The sequence below is a fragment of the Grampus griseus genome (genome assembly GCF_964374135.1).
Source record: "Grampus griseus genome assembly, chromosome: 3".
Taxonomy (NCBI): domain Eukaryota; kingdom Metazoa; phylum Chordata; class Mammalia; order Artiodactyla; family Delphinidae; genus Grampus; species Grampus griseus.
Genome location: NC_139019.1, coordinates 172,148,663 through 172,169,464, shown reverse-complemented (window position 1 = coordinate 172,169,464; position 20,802 = coordinate 172,148,663). Strand labels below are relative to the sequence as shown.

Genomic DNA, 20,802 nt, shown 5'->3' with positions numbered 1-20,802 from the left:
GACCTGGGGGTGGGGCAAAGGGCAAACCTGTAAGTAGGTCCTCAGGACGGTGGCTTCATCCAGCCTCCAGGCCTTTGTGCATTTACTCGTCCCAGAGTACCCTCCTGGCAAACTCCTATTCATCCTTAAAGCCCCAGTGCCAACAACAACACTCTCCTTTCTTTTTTTTAATTTATTATTATTATTTTTTGTGGTACGCGGGCCTCTCACTGTTGTGGTCTCTCCGGTTGCGGAGCACAGGCTCGGGATGCGCAGGCCCAGCGGCCATGGCTCACGGGCCCAGCCGCTCCGCGGCATGTGGGATCTTCCCGGACCGGGGCACGAACCCGTGTTCCCTGCATCGGCAGGCGGACTCTCAACCACTGCGCCACCAGGGAAGCCCCCAAACTCTCCTTTCATGGAGCCCTTCCCACCCTTCTCACCTTTCCCAGCACCTCCAGAGCTGTGGATCCACACACTTGTTTCATTAGGACCTTGTGAAATATACCCAATTTTCTGGAGAGGGAAACATCTGGAGGTTTCTTCCAAATCAGGGTCACCATCGTGACCCAAGATTCTAATCTTAGGATGTTGAGGGCCCCCTCCCCCTTCTGCCATCGCCTGGCCCACTGTAAGGACCGAGGAATGTTTGTGGAATGAATGAATGAACAAATGATGACTCTAGTCGAACCCCCATTTTCTGGATGGGCAAATGGAGTCCCAGAGTATTAGGGCGAGTTTGGCTAGGGCTGGAGGGAGAGTGGGGAGAAAGGGACCTCCTGAGACCAGGAGCTGCGGTATTGCAGGCGGCTATGCAACGTGGGCCTGGCCGGTGTGTTCGGAGGCCAACCCGCGTGGGATGAGCCAGGCGCCCCTCCTCCTTGGGGTGCTGCAGCAAGAGGCGAGCGATCCCTTTAAGAAACCCGGCTCGGCGCGGCCCGGCTGTGACCCCGCCTCCCCCGTCGGCGCGCGCGGCTCCGGTTGGCCCGGCCTCTGAGTGGCGGCTATGGAAGCCAATGGGAGCGGATGGGGCGGGGCCTGGCCGGGACGCGGGATGCCAGGTACAGGTCGCTGCCGCGGTGCCGCGCCTGCTGCGAGGTCTTCTCTTTTTTTTTTTTTGTGGTACGCGGGCCTCTCACTGTTGTGGCCTCTCCCGTTGCGGAGCACAGGCTCCGGACGCGCAGGCTCAGCGGCCATGGCTCACGGGCCCAGCCGCTCCGCAGCATGTGGGATCTTCCCGGACCGGGGCACGAACCCGAGTCTCCTGAATCGGCAGGCGGACTCTCAACCACTGCGCCACCAAGGAAGCCCCGAGGGCTCCTCTTAAAGGAGCCGCTCTCCCCAGCCGCTGTCGGGCGGAGGGAAGGAGGAAAGAGTTGGGGGCTGGAACGGTGGGAGTGTCCCGGAGAGAGAGGAAGGCCCTGAGACTCGAGGATGCAGGGGTGCGGATGGGTGGGAAGGAGGCAGATTCCGTGGGAAATCAGGGGTGAGGCCCGACTCCAGACTGTTACTCACCTTCACACCCTGCCGGGGAGTGTTGGGTGCGGCAGAATTGATCACTAAGTCTCCACGGGGAGGTATGAGCATCAGACTCACCAACCTACACCTGCAGCCCCTCTCCCCATTAGTACGCCGCTAAGCTCTCTGCCCCGTTTTACCAATACAGAAACAGAGGCTGTTCCCCGCAGGTCCCACTTGTAAAGGAGAGTCCTGGAGTGAGAGTCAGGGGTCCTGGGTCCACTCCCTGCCCCTCTGGCGGCCTCAGTTTCCCCATCTATACAATGATGAAGTAGGCCAGGCTGGACAGTTCCAAGCAAGAACAGGATCAGGAATCGCTGGTTCCAGGCGCCGCCCCTGCTCTTTACTCATTTTCTGGATCTTGTGGGTCTTCTGAGCTGAAGAATACTACGTGAGGGGAGGGCAGATCTGGGGCCCTGCCTCCAGCTGGGTAACTTGCCTGTCTCTCTGGGGGCCTGGGGTGGCCCCTGTTCCAGCCAGTCGTGTAAAATACTCGTTGCTATTATCATTGGAGAAGAGCGCGGGGTGGGGTGGGGTGGGGGAAGGGAATCCTTCCCCGGGTTAGGGATGAGGCTGGGGGACGGGACCTGGAGGCCCCACCAGTAGGGCTTAGGGTGGAGCCTGGTGAGGAGAGAGTTAAGCCTAGGCTCCACCACCTGCAGGATTAATTGATCGCCTTTGGGCCCCCAGCTGCAGCCCTGGGCCCCTCAACCAATGAGATGCGAGGATGGATTCGTGCAGGGCTCCCATTGGCTTACTCCGCCCCTCTGGGGAGACAGGAGCCCCTTTAATTAGCGTGGACTGTTTGCTCGGCTCTAAGCAGAGCTTCCAGGAATAGAAGAGCGATAGAGAGATGATGAGGTTCAGAGAGGAACGGGGAGTTGCCCGCAGCCGCACAGTACGTCTTCAGCCTGACCCCCTCAGTCCTGTCTCCCGTCCATTCCCACCATGGCCTCCTGGACGCAGCTGATGCTGCTGCTTTGGAAGAATTTCCTGTACCGCAGGAGGCAGCCGGTAATGTCTGGTCGGGTGGGCCAGGGAGGGGCGGCCCGGGCGCCCCCCACGGTTCCCCACTCCCCCCCGCCTGTTCTGCCCCCGCCGTTGCAGCTCTTGGTGGAGCTGATGTGGCCGCACGCCATTCCCACCCCCAACTTGGGCAGCATGAATGTAAGCCTCCCAACGTCCAGCACTTTGGGGTTAGGGTTAGCAGTGGTCACCCCGTGCACAGGGGCCCCAGGGAGAGTCCGGAGCACAGGCCGGGCACCCGAATCATGGCTGAGAGGGGGCACTCTGTCGCCGGGGCTGTCATCACGCTGGGGACTCAGACGAGAAGCCCACGTCCGGCGTCCCCGCAGGCCATTTCCCCAACAAGCCGCTGCCGTCAGCGGGTACCGTCCCTGGACTCTAGGGCCTCATCTGCAACATGAGCAACACCTGTTTCCCACGGCCCATGCTCACCGAGGAGCCTGGTGTCCTCAGCACCTTCAGGACTCCCTGTAAGCCAGCGGCAGCGGGGGCGGCCGGGTGTGTGTGGGTGGAGGGCCGCCCAGCCACCGCCTCCCGCCCTCTCTCTGTCCCCAGGGTCTCCCGGCTCCTGGCAGATGCCCACACTGTCCTGGGGGGCCCCAGGACCCACAGGATGCTGGCTAGCCTGAGGCAGCTGATGCCTACGCTGAGGGCTGCACGTGGAGCAGGTGAGAAGGCAGGGCCCATGGCAGGCAGGGCGGGGCCGGGCTCTGAGCACGCGCCTGCCTCCACTTGCTGGGCTGTGAAGCACGGGATGGGGCGTGTCTCGGTTTAAGCTTTGCCTAACCCTGGGCTTCTGTGCTTTACTCCCTCAGCCTGGGCTCAGCTGAGTGACTAGCCCAAGGAGGGACCGTCCCTGGCCACGGAGCTGCTGGGGACACTGATGCAAGGGGTGAGGTGGGGCAGGGCAAGGCCAGCTGGAGCCCTGGACGCTGTTCTCGTGGAGTCCCGCCCTGCCCCTCGTGGGCCAGCCTCCAGGCCTTTGCCTGGGCCCTCCTTGGTGCCTGGGAGGGCACCTTGGTGCCTGAGATACTCCAGCCCTGAGACCTTGAACAAGCCCATTTGCCTCTAGCAGCCTCAGTTTCCCTGTTTGTAAAATGGGGCCTATGACAGTATGGACCCCCTGGGAACTTGGCAAGGTACTGGACCCCTGGTGAGACAGCAGTGAACGTCGTTGTCACCTTGTCATCTTTCTCCCCAGGAATCCCTGGCGTTTGTGCTGGGCCAGGCCCAGGATTCCTTAGACTGCCTTGTGGAAGCAGCAGAAGACCTGGCCCAGGAGGTAAGAGGCCCGCGCAGTCTCTATCCCAGCCAGGAAATTGGGTGGGCTGCCTGGAAGGGGAGGTGACAGGGCAGCCCCAGGCACCTATCTTTGGTAGGTTTTGGGGGGCACTTGGGCAGAAAGAGAGGGAGAGGGTGCTCCTGGCGGAGTCCCCTGCCCTGGTTAAGGCTTGGCGGTAGGACCACGTGGAAGGGAAGCCTGCCCGGGCCCTCTGGTGACCCGTCTCCAGCTCCTGGCGCCACCTGGCCTGGTGGAGCTGTGGGCACTGCTGTGGAGACCCCAAGGGCCAGGTGGCCCCCTGGAGGCGGTGGTAGAAGCCCTGTGCAGTGCCAGGGGCCCAGCAAGCCGGTATGAGGCCAGTGACCTGAAGGAGCTGGTGTGGCAGGAGCGGCACGGGCCCTGCCACACCACAGCCTGAGTGGCTGAGCTGGCTTCCCAGCCGGGGAGGTGGGGCCAGGACGTGGGCGGGCGCAGGGCCTCATGGTGCACCCCTCGGCGCTAGGCTCCACCCGCACTGAGCTGGTGGGGGCCCTGGACGCCCACCCCCTGTCCCACCGGCTCTGGAGGCGCCTGAAGCCGCTGGTCCTGGGGAAAGTAGTGTTCAGCTCACGGCCCAGGTGACGGTGGGAGGGGTCCCACGTCCCGGCCTCAGACCAGGGCGGGGAGGGCCAGGCCAGAGGGAGGGCCCTGACCAGGAGACGGGCGGCCCCTGGGCTGGGTCCGGGAAGCGGGGTCTAGAAGGGGTAAGAGTTTGCCAGGTTACAGACAGCGCTCAGAGGCACAGGATGGAGCAGAGGGGGGGAAGCAGGAGGGGTGGGCAGGGGTCCTCAGAGGAGGGGAAGGGTCGTGAACAGGCAAGGCCGGCATAGACCTCGGCGCCCGCCTCCTGCAGGTGAACCAAACCTTCCAGGGGCTGGCGCTGTTGAAGGGCATCCAGGAGGTGTGGGAGCTGCTGGGCGCCCCGCTCTTGAACTTCGCGAACGACAGCGCCGGCGTCGCACGGCTGCAGGTGGGGCCAGGACGCCGGGCAGCAGAGTCATGCCCTGCTGAGGATTTGAGCAAAAGGGCAGGGCCTTCTGGGCAAGGGTGTGGAGCTGGGAAGTGGTATCCACGGTGAGCTCCGGCCGCAGGGATGGGAAGAGGGGTGACAGGCCCTGAATGCCCGAAACAGACTCCCACCTTCCCCGACACCCCCCAGAGGCTCCTGCAGGTCACAGGAAGAAGGCAGCCAGGAGCTGGAGGCCAGGACCGGGGAGAGGCTCTTCGTGCCTTTCTGAACCCCCGAAGTGGTGGCTGCAGCTGGCATGAGGCCCATGCTGATATGGGACACCTGGTGGGCACACTGGGCCGTGATGGAGGTGAGGGCCCGCCCACCTGGGGAAATCTCTCTGAGGGGAGGGGCAGCCCTGCTGTGGGACTCCTAGGAGGAAACGCGGCTCCACCCTCAGGTCCAGAGGAGGACCCTGGGACCTCGGACCCACGCCCAAGCCCCTCCCAGTGCGTGACTCTGGACGAGCTGGAGGCTGCGCCCTCAGAGACTGCCCTGGTGGAGTGGGCCCTGGAGCTGCTCTCCGAGCCCGAGGACTTCCCGGACTCTTCGCAGTCCCCAGGCCCTGGCCATGTGCGCATCAAGATCCGCATGGACATCGATGACGTCACAAGAGCCAATAAGATCAGGGACAGGTGGGGGGCCTTGTGGGGCGGGGCCGAGGGAGTGGGGATGCCAGGGAGCATCCCACCTACCATAGACCTTGGTAGGTGGAGCCCAAGACTCCTTAGACCAACTGGGGCCTGCGGTGGGCGGAGCCTATGGTGTGAGGGGCGCGGCCAAGGGCTTGGCAGACGCGGGCTCAACCCTCGGCTTCTGGGATAAGATTAGAGCGCTTGGGGCTCCCCTGATGGCGCAGTGGTTGAGAGTCTGCCTGCCGATGCAGGGGACACGGGTTCGTGCCCCGGTCCGGTAATATCCCACATGCCGCGGAGCTGCTGGGCCCGTGAGCCATGGCTGAGCCTGCTCTGCAACGGGAGAAGCCACAACAGTGAGAGGCCCACGTACAGAAAAAAAAAAAAAAAAGAGCGCTTGGCAGGTGGGGCTACGTGCATAACTGAGGAGGCAGGTGAGGGCGGAACTAAAGTTGTGATGGGCAGGTCCCAGCCACTCCCATACTCGCCTCAGATTTTGGGACCCCGGTGCGGCTGCTGACGCGCTGGTGTGGGGCGGCTTCGTGTACCTGCAGGACCTGCTGGAGCGCGCAGCTCTGCGCGTGCTCACTGGAGCCGCGCCCCGCGCCGGCCTCTACCTGCAGCAGATGCCCTACACGTGCTACGTGGACGACGCGTGAGCGCCCCCTCCTCACTCATTCACTCAGATGCCAGATCCCGGGTCTCAGGGTGCGGCCAGGGTTCCGTTTGGAATATTCACGCAGTCAAGGCTGAGAACTACAGTTTAGAGGGACCACTCTCCGTGACTTGTAGCGGGAGGAGGAGGGATTCCTGAGGGTCGGGGGTCTCCGGGAGCTGGGAGAACGTGGCCTAACAGCCAGAACCCTGAGGCGCCATCAAGGGTCTGATGATAAGGGAGAACAAATGTCCCCGGCTGGCCTCACCTTGGGATCCCAGTGCGCGCACCCTCGTGCCAGATGGGGGCAGCGCGGCGTCTCCGGCCTCCACCCCAGCTGCCCACTGCCCTAGGTTCCTGCGCGTGCTGAGCCGGTCACTGCCGCTCTTCCTGATGCTGGCCTGGATCTATTCGGTGGCGCTGACCGTGAAGGCTGTGGTGCGTGAGAAGGAGACGAGGCTGTGCTGCACGATGTGCGCCATGGGGCTCAGTGGCGCCGTGCTTTGGCTGGGCTGGTTCCTCAGCTGTCTCGGGCCCTTCCTTCTCAGCACCGCGTTGCTCGTGCTGGTGCTCAAGGTGGGCGCACCCCGGCCTTCCCGGCTCCAGAATGGGTGCGCGTGTACGCGGGAGGGTAACAGGCAGGGGGCGCCTCGCGGGGTTGCGCGGCCCTGGGCGAATCCGTGCGCTCCCTCCAGCTGCCTTTGCCTCCCTGCAGTCGGGGACATCCTCCCCTACAGCCACGCGGTGGTGCCCTTCCCGTCCTTGGCGGCTTTCAAGGTGGCCACGGTGGTCCAGAGCTTCTTTCTGAGCGCCTGCTTCTCCTGAGCCAACCTGGCAGCCGCCTGCGCGGGCCTCGCCTACTTCGTGCTCTATCTGCCCTACGTGCTGTGCGTGGCCTGGCGGGACCAACTGCCCGTGGGCGGCCGTGTGGCCGCGGTGAGAGCCGGGTCGGGTGGGGTGCGGGGGTGCAAGGCACCCTTAGCTGCCCTTGCTTTCCACCCACCTACCTACCTGCCCCAACCCGCAGAGCCTTCTGTTGCCCGTGGCCTTCGGCTTCGGCTGCGAGAGCCTGGCACTGCTGGAGAAGCAGGGCGAGGGCGCGCAGTGGCACAACGTGGGCACTGGGCCTATAGCCGATGTCTTCAGCCTGGCCCAGGTCTCGGGTCTTCTGCTGCTCGACGCTGCGCTCTACGGCCTCGCCACTTGGTACCTGGAGGCTGTGTGCCCAGGTGGGCCGTAAGAGGTGCACAGGCGCCAGGGAGGCTGGGCTGAGGGGCGGGGCCCAGGATGGGGCGGGGCTTAGGGGTCTGGAAGCCGGAGGTGAGAGGGTGGGGATTCCTGGCACCTGAGCACATGCGCACAGGTGGCTGCGTTTGAGGGATGGTCTGGGGCGGGTGGGCGGGGCTTCCTGATTACTTCCTACCTGGATGCCCTAATCCCAGGGGTATGGCCAGCAGCCGGCACACACCAGGGGAATGGGCTCAAGCGGTAACTGAGTACCACTCCCCACAGGCGAGTACGGGATCCCCGAACCGTGGAACGTTCCCTTCGGAGGAGCTACTGGTTTGGGCCTCAGACCTCCAAGTGCCCAGCCCCCTGCCCCACAGGACCCCAAGGGTGAGGCCCGACAGACCTTAGCAGCCACTTCCCTGTCTGGATTCCCAGGCCCCCCCAAAGCCCAGGTTCCCGCGGATCCCAATCCTCTGGACACCCCTAGTTCTCCAGGCCCCCTGAGGCTCCCCTAACTCCTACAGAACCCTGCCCCACAAGTCCCCGACTCCACAGACCAGCTTGAACAGCCCCCAGGACCCCGGGGGCTCCCATGGCTGAGTCTGCCCTCCTTCCCCAATGCTGGTGGAAGAGGCGCCCCCTGGCCTGATTCCAGGAGTCTCCATACGGAGCCTGGAAAAGCGCTTTCCTGGTAACCCACAGCCGGCCCTGCACGGGCTCAGCCTGGACTTCTACCAGGGCCTCATCACCGCCTTCCTGGGCCACAATGGGGCTGGCAAGACGACCACTCTGTGAGCAGCCGTCGCTCCCCTCCCCCCCAGTTCCTCTCTCCCCGCCCCCCAGGGCCTCAGCTTGCACACCTGTTCAAGGGGAAGGACATCTGGGGTCAGAAGGTCCCTGTCTGTACAGTGAGGGCAGGACACCCCCCTCCCCAGTTCACTTTGGGTCCCCCCCGCAAGTTCACTTTGGATACACAATAGGTAGGCGATAAGTATATTCTCTGAGCCTCACTTTCCCTTCCCTGTAAAATGGGAACATAGGGGCTTCCCTGGTGGTCCAGTGGTTAAGGCTCTGTGCTCCCAATGCAGGGGGCACGGGTTTGATCCCTGGTTGGGGAACTAAGATCCCACATGCCGCATGGTACAACCAAAAAAATAAAATAAAATTAAAAAAAAAAAATGGGAACATAATACTCCTTCGGTCTGGGCATACAATAGGTGCCCTATATGTGCTGGTGCCTCTTCTCTGGGAACCTCAGTTTCCCCCTCTGAAGGAGCAGCTGCTCTGCAATCCCTGCACCCCCAGGTCCAACCGGCCTCTTCCCACCCACTGCTGGCTCCGCCTGTGTCCTGGGCCACGATGTCCGATCCAACATGGCAGCCATCCGGCCCCACCTGGGAGTCTGCCCACAGTACAGTGTGCTGTTTGACATGTGCGTCTCAGTGGGCCTGGGGCATGGCAATGGGGGGCTGGGTGCTCTCTGGGCCCCTGCCCACCATGGTAGCCACCCTGTCTTTTGCCCATGGCCACAGGCTGACCGTGGATGAGCACGTCTGGTTCTATGGGCGGTTAAAGAGTCTGAGTGCAGCTGCCGTGGGCCCCGAGCAGGACCGTCTGATGCAGGATGTGGGACTGGTCCCCAAGCGGCATGCACAGACTCGCCACCTCTCTGGGGAGGAGCCTTTGGGTCTGCAGAGATGAGGATGGGGAGGGGGCTAGGGCTTTATCCTGAGGATGGGGGGATGTCAGAGGAGACAGGAACTGAGGTCCAGGTGGGTAGGGAGAGGCGCAGGAAGAAGGGAGGTAGCCCTGCCCAAGCCTGTGGGTCCTGTTGAGATCCCAACCCCTGTCCCAACCCAGGTGGGATTCAGTGGAAGCTTTCAGTGGCCATTGCCTTTGTGGGTGGCTCCCAAGTCGTTATCTTGGATGAGCCCACAGCTGGTGTGGACCCTGCTTCCCGTCGAGGCATTCGGGAGCTGCTGCTCAAATACCAGGATGGTAAGAATTGAGGGTGGCCTGAGGTTCCCCTGGATTCTGCTTGAGAGACCAGAAGATGTTTCTGACAAAGAGGTGTTGGGGGATGGGGTTTTGAGGGATGAGTAGGAGTTCACTGCATGGGGCAGAGACCACAGCTTCGGCAGCCTGATGGCATGAGTGGGTTGGGTCCCATGCCCAGATCGCACATTGATCCTCTCCACCCACCACCTGGATGAGGCAGAGCTGTTGGGAGATCGTGTGGCAGTGGTGGCGGGCGGCCGCTTGTGCTGCTGTGGCTCCCCGCTCTTCCTGTGGTGTCATTTGGTCTCCAGATACTACCTGACACTGGTGAAGTGTCCCCCAGCCCTGGCCACCAGCAAAAAGGTGAGGGCTGGGCTTCTCTGGTGGCGCAGTGGTGGAGAGTCCGCCTGCCGATGCAGGGGACACGGGTTCGTGCCCCGGTCTGGGAAGATCCCACATGCCGCGGAGTGGCTGGGCCCGTGAGCCATGGCCGCTGAGCCTGCGCGTCCGGAGCCTGTGCTCCACAACGGGAGAGGCCACAGCGGTGAGAGGCCCGCGTACCGCAAAAAAAAAAAAAAAAGTGAGGGCTGGAGCTGACCTCCATCCACTGTCTCTCAAGGCTCTGGCCAGCCCTGCCCGCAGGGTGACACTGACTTGAAGGACAACATGGATCCTGGGCAGGAAAGGGAGCCAGGCAGCCAGGCCAGCACTGCCGGTGAGGGCCGGGGTGGGAGAGCCAGAGTGAGGGGCTGTTGGGTGACAGTGGCTTGGTTCAGGGCAACAGGGCTTCACAACCCCGGGCTTGACTCCTGACACCAGGCTGAGCCGACACATGGACCTACTCCTGGACTCTGACCCTGGGTGGACTCTGGCTCTGACCCCGGGTCAAGTCCTGCCCTTGGGTACCTAATCCTGACGTCCTCTGCCCTCAGGGACAGGTCCCTCATGGGTCACCCAAGCCCCTTCTCCAGGGGGGCAGGGATGGGGGGGCAGGAGCCACGGCTGCCCACGCCTCCAGGGCCCCTGACATGCTCAGCTGCTGGCCCTGGTGCAGAGCCACGTGCCCGGGGCACGGCTGGTCAAAGAGCTGCCACACGAGCTGGTGCTGGCGCTGCCCTACCAGGGCGCCCCGGACAGTAGCTTCGCTGAGCTCTTCTGCGAGCTGGACCAGCGGTTGGGGAAGCTGGGACTGGCCGGCTTCGGGATCTCCGACACCAGCCTGGAGGAGGTGTGGCTCCTGGGGGAGGTGTGGGGGTGCCAGGAGGAGGGCTGCCTGGAGGAGGTGGTGCTTGGAAGGATGAAGAGGAAGACGTCTGCCTATTGACAGCTGGGTGTCCCAGGGTGGAGTCGGCACACAGAAGCCTGGAGACTCAGGGGCCCTCCGGGAGGCCTGGGGACCCCCAGTGTATGAGGGGTGGTGGCTCCCAAGTCCCCCTCCCTCCCCTGTGTCCCCAGGCTCTGAGCGCCCTGCTTCGTCTCCCCAGATCTTCCTGAAGGTGGTGGAGGACTGTGCTGTGGACACAGGCCCAGGGGGTGCGGCCGCAGGTCTCTGTCTTGATCCCTCAACCTGGTCCAGAGTTGGACCTGACTTTAGACCAAGTCCCCATCCCTGGCTGACGTGGCCCAAGGCATAGCCCTGACCTCCACCCTTGATTCCTGACCCCTCCACTGTGAACCTTGACGTTAGCCCAGACCCCAGGCTGAACACTAACCCTGACCCTGAACCTGACCCCAACACTGGTAACTCCACAGATGGTAGGCCCAGGCAGCACCCGTGCTCAGGCATTGCTCATCTGGACGCGACTGCAAGGCTGCAGATTCTGCTAGAGGAATCAGCCCTGGAGAATGGGGGGCTGGGTGAGTTGTCCCCACCCGGCCCTGTGGCCCCTCCTGGTCCCCGGGGCATGAGCACTGACCCTCCTATCCCTCACAGCGGGATCTGCCCCCGAGACACAGGCCTTGCAGAGCTCTGGGCCAGACGCCGCAGGCTGTGTACATGGCTGGGTGCTGGCCCACCAGCAGCTCCGGGCCTTGCTTCTCAAGCGCTTCCTGCTTGCCTGCTGCAGCCGCTGTGGCCTGTTCGCACAGGTGAGGGGGGCCAGGCACGAGGGAGGGCGTGTGGGGGACCCTGAGTGCCTGTTCTCCACTCTGTGACCTAATTCAACAGCCTAATCCCAGGTGTATCCCCTACTCTGAACACTTTTTGAGAGCACTGGGGAGCCATGGATGGTTCTAGAGCGGGATCAGGGAAGGGTGCGGGCAAGCTTGGAGGGCAGACCAGGAGGGCAGCTGATGGGCTGGTCCTTCAGATTGTGCTGCCTGCCCTCTTCGTGGGCTTGGCACTGGTGTTCAGCCTCATCATGCCTCCTTTCGGATACTACCCAGCTCTGCAGCTCAGTCTCAGCATGTATGGCTCCCAAGTGTCCTTCTTCAGGTGAGTGCAGAGGAGAGGGGCCTGGTGGTGGGAGCGCCAGGAGCCTGTGGGTACAGCCCTGACTTGCGCCCCCTTTGCGCAGCGAGGATGCCCCAGGGGACCCTGAATGTGCCCGCCTGCTCGAGGTGCTGCTGGAAGAGGCCGGATTGGAGGAGGCTTACCTGAAAAATAACTCCAACAGGTGAGGGCCCACCAGCCTGGACCTTTCTCCTCTCTGGTCTCAGTTTCCCTATCTGGGCTCTGGCCAGTGGGCCTCAGGTGCCTCGGGTATCCCCCATGCCTGCTTGGGAGCTGGGCGCCCCCACATTCCAGGAACCCTGGAAGCCGGGTGCCCCAGCCCTGCACCCACCCCCGCAGGGCACCTGAGTGCACACAGCCTGCCGTCTGCCAGTTCTCGGTGCCCGAGGTTCCTGCAGATGTGGCTAAGGTCCTGGCCAGCGGCAACTGGACTCCGGAGTCTCCGTCCCCTGCCTGCCAGTGCAGCCAGCCTGGTGCCCACTGCCTGCTGCCCAACTGCCCTGCTGTGGCCGGCTGCCCCCCGCCTCCCCAGGCACCGACCAGCTCGGGCAAAGTGGTCCAGGACCTAACAGGCCGGAAACTGTCTGACTTCCTGGTCAAGACCTACCCACGCCTGGTGCGCCAAGGGTGAGCACTGCCCTGGACTTGGCGTGCCCGGCCGTAGCAGGGTCCTCAGGTGGAGGAAGTGTTCTGTTCCTGGGGGAGGTTGGGGAGAGGGTGATGTCCAGCCTGGGGTTCCCAGCTGGGGCTTCCTAGGAGCCTTCCATACCTCATCGTTTCTATTTATCTCACCCAACTCAACTCCCCAGAATCTCTCTGTCTCTGTCTCACTCATCTTTGTGTCTGTGTGTTTGTCTCTATCACAGCCTGAAGACCAAGAAGTGGGTGAACGAGGTCAGGTGAGGAGTGTCCTCTGCCTGGGCTCCATTCCTGTGCCCTCTGCCTGCCTGCTGGGAGACCTGCCACCCCATCCTCCCCGACCCTCAGCTGCCCCTCCTCCACTGCCTCACAGGTATGGGGGCTTCTCCCTGGGGGGCCAAGACCCGGGCCTGCCCTCGGGGCTTGAGGTGGGCCGCTCTGTGGAGGAGCTGCGGGCACTGCTGAACCCCCAACTGGGAGGGGCCCTCGACCACATCCTGAACAACCTCACAGCATGGGCTCTTGGTCTGGACATTCAGGATGGCTTCAAGGTGGGAACTGGGAGTGGTGGGCTGGCGCTGCTGGGCGTAGGTCTGACCCCCGCACGCTGACCCCTTGGCCCTGACCCTACCACAGATCTGGTTCAACAACAAGGGCTGGCATGCCATGGTGGCCTTTGTCAACCGAGCCAACAACGCTCTCCTACTTGCCCGCCTGCCACTAAGCCCCGCCCACCGTGCCCACAGCATCACCACGCTCAATCACCCCCTGAACCTCACCAAGGAGCAGCTGTCTGAGGCCACGCTGTGAGTCCCCCAGCTCTGTGTATCCCCCCAGCATCAGTTGGTTTCTCTGTTGTTTGGGGCGATGGGAGTTGGATTTACGCTCTGCTACGCTCTTGCTGTGTAAATGGGGAACAGGAACTGCTCCTCTCCACTCCCTAGGCCAGGGTAATGGAACATCATCAGGCTCCATGGGCTCCAGTCTCCCCCAGCTGCCTGCACATTCTCGTCACATCAACTTTTATTCTACTAGAGACCTGGAAAACCTCTCCCTGCCTAATGACCCGAAATGGCTCAAGCCACCTCCCCCATCCATACCCAGCCCTGAGGACCTCTGTCCCATCAGTGGTGTGCACAGTTCCCCTCTGAACAGCTCACGTACCCTCGCCCCCAGAATGGCCTCCTCAGTGGACGTGCTTGTCTCCATCTGTGTGGTCTTCGCCATGTCCTTTGTCCCAGCCAGCTTCACCCTTGAACTTTCTCTGGGACATGGTGCAGGGACTGCCTGGAGGGGTGGGGGCCCCGCCACCACTTGCCACTGTCCCTTCTGGCCCTTTCTGGGCAGGGACTTGTCTAGGATGGCCCAAGTAAAGTCTTGGGGATTGTGGGAGACCTCATGTCCTGCTACCCAAAGCACAGGGAGGAGGTCAGGGTGGGGCACAGTGCCGAGGGTGCCAGTTCCCACCCCTGCACACTGAGGGGGGACACTGCCACCTCCAATGCAGTGTAACTACTTGGTGCCAGTGTCCATCGTGGTGCTCATCTTTCTGGCCTTCCAGCAGAGGGCGTACGTGGCCTCTGCCAACCTGCCTGCCCTCCTGTTGTTGCTACTACTGTATGAGTGAGGCCTCTAGCCCTTCAGGGCTTGTTCTTACTGACCCCCCACCCCCAACACTGTTGAGGGAGATGGGGCTCTGTAGCAGCTCCTAAGGAGAGGGTATGGAGCTCTGAAGTGACCCCAAGTGTGATCTAATTCAGCGGTGTGCCGAGGTGGCCTTAAAAGCTCATCTTGGCTTGATCCGCGTTATAGGCCTAAAACACAGAATTAGGAAGGGAGATCTGTATTACTTTTAGGGCTGCTCAGCCCCTGTCTGGCAGTAACAGTGGCTCCTGTTACCCCTCAGCTGGTCCATCACACCGCTCACGTACCCACCCTCCTCCTTCTTCTCCATGCCCAGCATGGCCTACATGGTGCTCACCTGCATCAACCTCTTTATCGGTATCAACGGCAGCATGGCCACCTTTGTGCTCGAGCTCTTCTCTGATCAGGTGGGACCCGACAAGGTTGGGCCTCGAGCTCTTCTCTGATCAGGTGGGACCATGGCCTCGACAAGGTTGGACTGGGCTTCGGCTTTGGCCCCTTACCCACCTCCTTCTTCCTGCCCCTGAGTAGAAGTTACAGGAGGTGAGCTGGATCCTGAAACGGGTCTTCCTTATCTTTCCTCACTTCTGCCTGGGCTGGGTGCTCATTGACATGGTGAGGAACCAGGCCATGGCTGACGCTTTTGAGCGCTTGGGTGAGAACTTCCCTCCAGGTGGGGAAGTGCCAGATGAGAGTCAATTCTATAGGGTAGGGACAAACAGTAGCCCCCAGGAAGAGACCTGGAGGTCTTAGGTGGCCCCCCAAGGGCTTGAAGGCCAAGTTAGACGTACAGCAAAGCAGCCATAAAATCTAATTCCATTTGGTCACGTCGTAAAAGGTCTAAGGCTCTAAATAAGGGAGGTGGTGATACCGCTGTTTTCTTTTTCTTTTCTTTTTTTCTTATATATATGTTTTAATAGATTTATTTAATTTATTTATTGGCTGCGTTGGGTCTTCAGTGCTGCGCGAGGGCTTTCTCTAGTTGCGGCGAGCGGGGGCTACTCTTCGTTGCGGTGCGCGGGCTTCTCACTGTGGTGGCCTCTCTTGTTGCGGAGCACGGGCTGTAGGTGCACGGGCTCAGCCGTTGTGACTCACGAGCTCCAGAGCACAGGCTCAGTAGTTGTGGCACGTGGGCCTCATTGCTCTGCGGCATGTGGGATCTTCCCGGACTAGGGCTCGAACCCATGTCGTCTGCATTGGCAGGTGGATTCTTAACCACTGCGGCACCAGGGAAGCCCCGATGCTGCTGTTTTCCATGCCAATTAGACCCCAGTTGAGTGGCCTATTCAGCTTGGTCCTTTCCCTTAAGAACCCAGGGTGACCTGAATGGGGAGAGGCCCAGAAACCAACCCCCTAAAATGACCCAATCCCTCCTTCATGTCCTCACAGGAGATGGGCAGTTCCAGTCACCCCTGCGCTGGGAGGTTGTCAGCAAGAACCTTTTGGCCATGTTGATACAGGGGCCCATCTTCCTCCTCTTTACACTCCTGCTGCAGCACCACAACTGCCTCTTGCCACAGTCAGTGGGGACCACGGAGGGTGGTAGGGGCTGGGATCTGGCTTTGGGCCCACTCATGTCTCTGTCCTCAGACCCAAGCTGAGGCTGCTGCCTGCCCTGGGAGAGGAGGATGAGGATGTGGCCCGTGAGCGGGGGCGGATGGTACAAGGAACCACCGAGAGGGACGTGTTGGTGCTGAGGGACCTGACCAAGGTGGGTGCAGAGTGCTGGGTTGGGTGGCTCCCACTGGCCCACCCACCTTTCTCACAGACCTGCATCCCTCCCAGGTGTGCCCTGGGCAGAGGACACTGGCTGTCAACCTCCTGTGTCTTGGGATCTCCCCTGGTGAGGTAAGTCCAGGGTGGAGGTCCTGGTGCAGGGGTGAGAGGCTGCCCTACTGTGCACCCAGTGCTCTGTACTGTTTGTGCCTACTTCCTTCTACTGAACACCTACTGTGAGCCTGTTTCCCTTTATTGAGCACCTACTGTGCACTTTTATTGAGCACCTACTGCCTGCCAATATTTGAAGTCCTATTTTGAGCCAGCGAATCTCATTAAGCACCTACTGCATGCTTACATTTATTGATCCCTACTGTGTGCAATAAGGTATTAATAAGATCCTAGTGAGGACGGATTTATTATTGAGCATCTATTGGGCTCCCATACATATGCCTGTTACCTTAATCAAGCACCTACTATGTGCTAGCACTTATTGAGTACCAGTTGTATATACTAAAGCATTACTGAGCCCCCCTTGTGTGTACCAAAAGTGTATTGAACGTCACCTTTGTGATGATCAACTTTTATCAAGTTAACAGCATTTGTTGAGCCCCTACTATATATGTGTCAAGCACTTGCTAACAACCAGTATTTAGTAGGCACGTGCTTTGTACCAGTTCACATTCAAGCAATTGCTTTGTGCAAACTTTTCTGCTGTGGGCCGTTTACTGGCCACCTGCTAGGGGCTGGCACATACCTGTGCACATGTGTGGTGTGTTAGTGTCGTAGTCACTCTTTAGCAAGTGCCTACTGTGTGCAGCCAACCTCTCCACTGTGGGCTGACTGCACACCCAGCATGAATTCTCAGCAGGTGCCATTGCCATCAGGTACCCACTGCATGGCAGGAAACATTCTGAAATCTCCTGCCTCGATATTTATGGAGCACTGGTTGTGTGTGACCTTTATAGGATACATACTGCGTGCCAGGATTGGTTAAACACATGCTGTGTGCCAACCAGAATTCCTGCTGTGTGACAGCTGTATGCCTACCCACACACCCCAGTATCTGCCCCAGGGGTCCCTTTGTCCACAGCCCTCCACGTGGAAACTGAGTAACCCACCCCCAGAAATCAGAGATGCTGGGACAAGTGTCCAGGCCTCTGTGAGTACCATCTCTGGGTGTGCCCACAGTGTTTTGGGCTGCTGGGCGTGAACGGAGCGGGGAAAACGTCCACGTTCCACATGGTGACTGGGGACACGGTGCCCAGCGGGGGCGAGGTGGTGCTGGCAGGCCACAGGTGAGGGGCTCTGGAGCCTTTGTTCCTCCCTACCCCCCGCCTTTGCATGCACGCATCGGGTGGGGCTTGAGTCCCTGACCCCCACACCTCTGCAGGGTTGACTTGGCCCTGAGACACCTTCTGTCCCTTACCAGGGTGGGTGGGCGGGCCCTGAGACCCCTGCTTGCCCCCAGTATGGCCGGGGCCCAGCTAGTTCCTGAAGTTCTCTGTTCCCCATCCCCAGCGTGGCTCGGGAACCGGCCGTAGCTCACTGCCGCATGGGCTACTGCCCTCAGTTGGATGCCATCTTCGAGCTGCTGACCGGCCGCGAGCACCTGGAGCTGTTTGCACGCCTGCGCGGTGTCTCGAGGCCCAGGTTGCCCAGGTGACACTCCCCACAACCAACCCCTCCGGTCTCCGCCCCCAACCCCGCCCCTGGACCGTAGCCTACCCTGGTGCTCCTTGGCCACACCCTGAGCCCAGGTCCACCCACGCTTGGTCCTCTGGCCCCGCCCCTGCCCTCCCCCAGCTCCTACATACTCACTTGGGTCTACCTCCCTTTCCCACTGTCCTCCCTGCTTAGGGACCCGCCCCTTCCCTCCTTGACCCTTCTGGCTATGGCCCCGCCTACTCACTTCCTGCTTAGGGCTTCCTGGTGGCTTCCTGCCCTGGGCCAGGTCCTGCCTCTCCCTTACTCTGGCCCCGCCCTCAGGTAGCAGTCCTGCCCCTGTACTCGCTCTGGCCCCACCCTCTTTAGTTACCTTCCACCCCCTTCCTCGCCCTAGCCCCTCCCACTCACCCTGCTCCCCCATGCTCACTCTGCCCCCCCTCATTCTGGCCCTCCTCCTCACTCTGGCCCCCCATTCTCTGACCCCCGCTATCCTGGCCCCCCTGCTCACTCTGGTCCCCCTACTCTGACCCGGTCCCCCCCCCAATGCTCACTCTGCTCCTCCCACTTCGTCCCGCCACAGACAGCAAGCTCGGGCCTGGGGCGCCTGGGGCGCCTGGGCCTCCCTCAATGTGCGGACAGCCCCGTGGGCACCTACAGCCGGGGCAACAAGCGGAAACTGGCGACAGCCGTGGCTCTGGTGGGGGATCCAGCTGTGGTCTCTCTGGTATGTGAGGGGGAGGGCAGGGGGCGTGTGCGCAGAGTAGGGGCGGGGCCCCGCTTAAGCATCTCCCTGCTCCCAGGACGAGCCACCACTGGCACGGACCCTGGCGCACGGCGTTTTCTCTCGAACAGCCTTCTGGCCGTGGTGCCCACCTCACACATGTGGGCCCTGAACCGGACGGCTGGGTCTGCGGGTCCAGGTGTTCCATCCTGGGGAGAAAGGTGGACCAGGCCCGAGCTAGAGGCTATCAGAGCACAGGGTCACAGGGGATGGCATGGTCCTCGCTTGGGGGAGGGTGCCAGGCCTGAGTGGGAGAACACACGGAGGTGGTACCCGGCCCAGGGAACAGAGCAGTCTGGGCCTGACAGGAAGTGTTCAGAGCACAGGGTGGTCCAGAGCTGGAGGCTGAGGGTCCCCAGCAGGAGCAGCCCAGTGCCCGGCACCGCCCGTCCAGGCCTGGCCAGAGCTCATGGCTCCGGGCTCCCACAGCATGGAGGAGAGTGAGGCGCTCTGCACGCACCTGGCCATCATGGTGAACGGGCGGTTCCGCTGCCTGGTCAGCACGCAGCACCTCCAGGGCCGGTGAGTGGGGTGAGGCTTCAAGGCCTGGGTGCGGGCAGATCCGGGTGGGGGTGTAGGTGGGGCCGGAGGGGAGATCAAGCGGGGTCAGGTTGGCTCTCAGTGGGGAAGAGACAAGCATCATGGACTGTCCAGGATGAGAGGGGTGATGAGGTCTGATGGCTGAGGGTGGGTCCATGGGCGGAGACACAAGAAGGTCTGCAAGTGGGTGTGGCCCAGAGGTTGGACTGGGGCGTGGCATTGTGTGGGCGGGGCCTGGGAGAAGCAGGGTTAGAGAAGGGATGAGCATGTAGGAGGGGTGAGGACGAGCAGGGGTTGGGGTCAGGTGTGTTGGGCAGGGGGTCAACAGGAGCCAGGTATAGGGGTGGGGCTAGGAGAGAGCTGGAGGGTGGTGTGGGTGGGTCTTAGGGAAGAGCGGGCTGCGGGACTCCACCCCACCCCACCCCACCCCACCCTACCCTAGGTTCGGGGCTGGCCACACGCTGACCCTGCGGGTGTCCGAGTCTCAGTCCGAGTCGGTGGCAGCCTTCGTGGCAGCCACGTTCCCGGGGGCCGAGTTGCGGGAGGTGCGCGGTGGCCGCCTGCGCTTCCAGCTGCCTCCGGGAGCGCGCTGCGCCTTGGGGCACCTCTTTGGAGAGCTGGCGGCACGTGGCGCAGAGCACGGTGTGGAGGACTTCTCTGTGAGCCAGACCACGCTGGAGGAGGTGACCTCAGCGCCAGGACGGGGCTGGTGGTAAAGGTGGGGCTGGGGGCCAGACCCTTCAGCTGACCTCCCTTCCTGTTTCCTTGGGCTGCCCAGCACTAGGTATCCCTGTAACTCTCCAAGGATCAGGGGAAGGAGGAGGACGAGAAGGACGCAGAAGTGGGGGCGGACCCTGTGCCAGGCCCACAGAACCCCAGACTCATCACCCAGTTCCTCGAGGACCACAGCATGGCCGGGACGGTGCTCTGAGCCTCCCTCTCCTCCGTGGAGCTGGTGGGGGGCCCTGGGAGTGACCAAGGCAGGGCAGAGGGGTTGGAGCCGGGACCCAGGCTCCCTGAGGGGTTGCTGCCCTGGAGGGAATGCAGAGAAGTCATGGTGTGAAGCCCTCCGCATGTGTGTCCATGCGTCAGGCTGCATGCTTGTCCAAAAATGGCTCTCCATGTCTGGATATCGGGCCTGGCACCCGAGTGTGTGCAGGAGTTAGTCTGTGGAGACAGATGCAATCTCTAGGGGGCAGGTGAGAGTCCAGCTGTAGCCGACTGGACTCGCAGCTCTGAAGCCCTCTGTGCTGGGCTGTGGCGTGTCTCTCTGCAGGTTTGCCCTTCATAAGAGCCTGGACAATGGTCCCGGGGCCCCTGAGTGCCCACGTGGTTCTGGCGTCTGAGGGCGGTACCTGTGAGTGGCTGGTCGTGAAATGGGCATGCGGTCAGGGCTCAGGAATGTCTGGGGCAGCTGGAGGAGCCCAGCAGGGGCAACCCAGACCTCAGGCCTCCCGACCAGGTCAGAAGCCCACCAGCCGGCCCTCGCTGCCTGCTCCTGGTCTCCAGAGCAATGAGTGGTGGGCAGAGGTTCCTTAAGGGGCTTCTGGGAGGGGTCTGTGGATGGACTCGGGCCTGGAGAGTCGGGTTTGCCATGAGGGGCTGTGGCCTGCATGCCCCGTGCCCAGAGATCACACCTGAGGTCAGTGGGGGCCAGTGTTGGGACTCTGGAGGGGTGGGGGAGGAAGATCTGAGGAGGGGAGAAGGCTCAGACTGGGGGGCTCGAAGAGAAGAGGTGGTCATGGGGGGAGGGGGCAGGAAGCTGTACACACCGCCAGCGCTCCAGATCGGGGAGCCCCACCAGGGAAGGGAGGAGGCGGCGTGGTGGCCTCAGAAGTGTTAGCAGCCCTGCTGCTGGCCAGCTGTCCCGTGGTCGTGGTCGGTGCATGTCCCTGGAATGTAGAATGGGGAGTGAGGGGTGGGAGCTGGGCTGAGGAGAGGAGACCCACTATGCCCAGCGCCGCCTGGGCCCTGGGGTCTGCAGGGGAGTC

The 20,802-nt window shown here is 62.0% G+C and overlaps 1 protein-coding gene across 1 annotated transcript; it reads left to right on the top strand.

Annotated features, from left to right (window-relative positions):
• Positions 1-2,445: 2,445 nt before the first annotated feature.
• ABCA7 (ATP binding cassette subfamily A member 7) lies at positions 2,446-19,742 on the top strand (the record flags this gene model as incomplete). Its single annotated transcript, XM_082650416.1, is given in 55 exon segments — positions 2,446-2,511; positions 2,605-2,626; positions 2,629-2,664; positions 2,853-2,902; positions 2,906-3,021; positions 3,079-3,220; positions 3,362-3,415; positions 3,725-3,805; positions 4,035-4,191; positions 4,194-4,223; positions 4,308-4,410; positions 4,412-4,422; positions 4,675-4,814; positions 5,004-5,155; positions 5,157-5,163; positions 5,304-5,488; positions 5,982-6,143; positions 6,497-6,762; positions 6,859-6,965; positions 6,969-7,079; positions 7,171-7,372; positions 7,656-7,691; positions 7,694-7,760; positions 7,988-8,164; positions 8,647-8,805; positions 8,906-9,060; positions 9,234-9,371; positions 9,550-9,734; positions 10,014-10,112; positions 10,408-10,599; positions 10,856-10,904; positions 11,124-11,278; positions 11,280-11,459; positions 11,681-11,805; positions 11,888-11,986; positions 12,163-12,450; positions 12,690-12,722; positions 12,836-13,013; positions 13,099-13,268; positions 13,639-13,716; positions 13,718-13,736; positions 13,970-14,085; positions 14,369-14,513; positions 14,638-14,761; positions 15,496-15,625; positions 15,697-15,817; positions 15,892-15,954; positions 17,014-17,120; positions 17,344-17,462; positions 17,465-17,484; positions 18,071-18,372; positions 18,701-18,793; positions 19,254-19,494; positions 19,596-19,604; positions 19,608-19,742. Coding segments are annotated over 55 exon segments (6,507 nt in total).
• Positions 19,743-20,802: the final 1,060 nt, after the last annotated feature.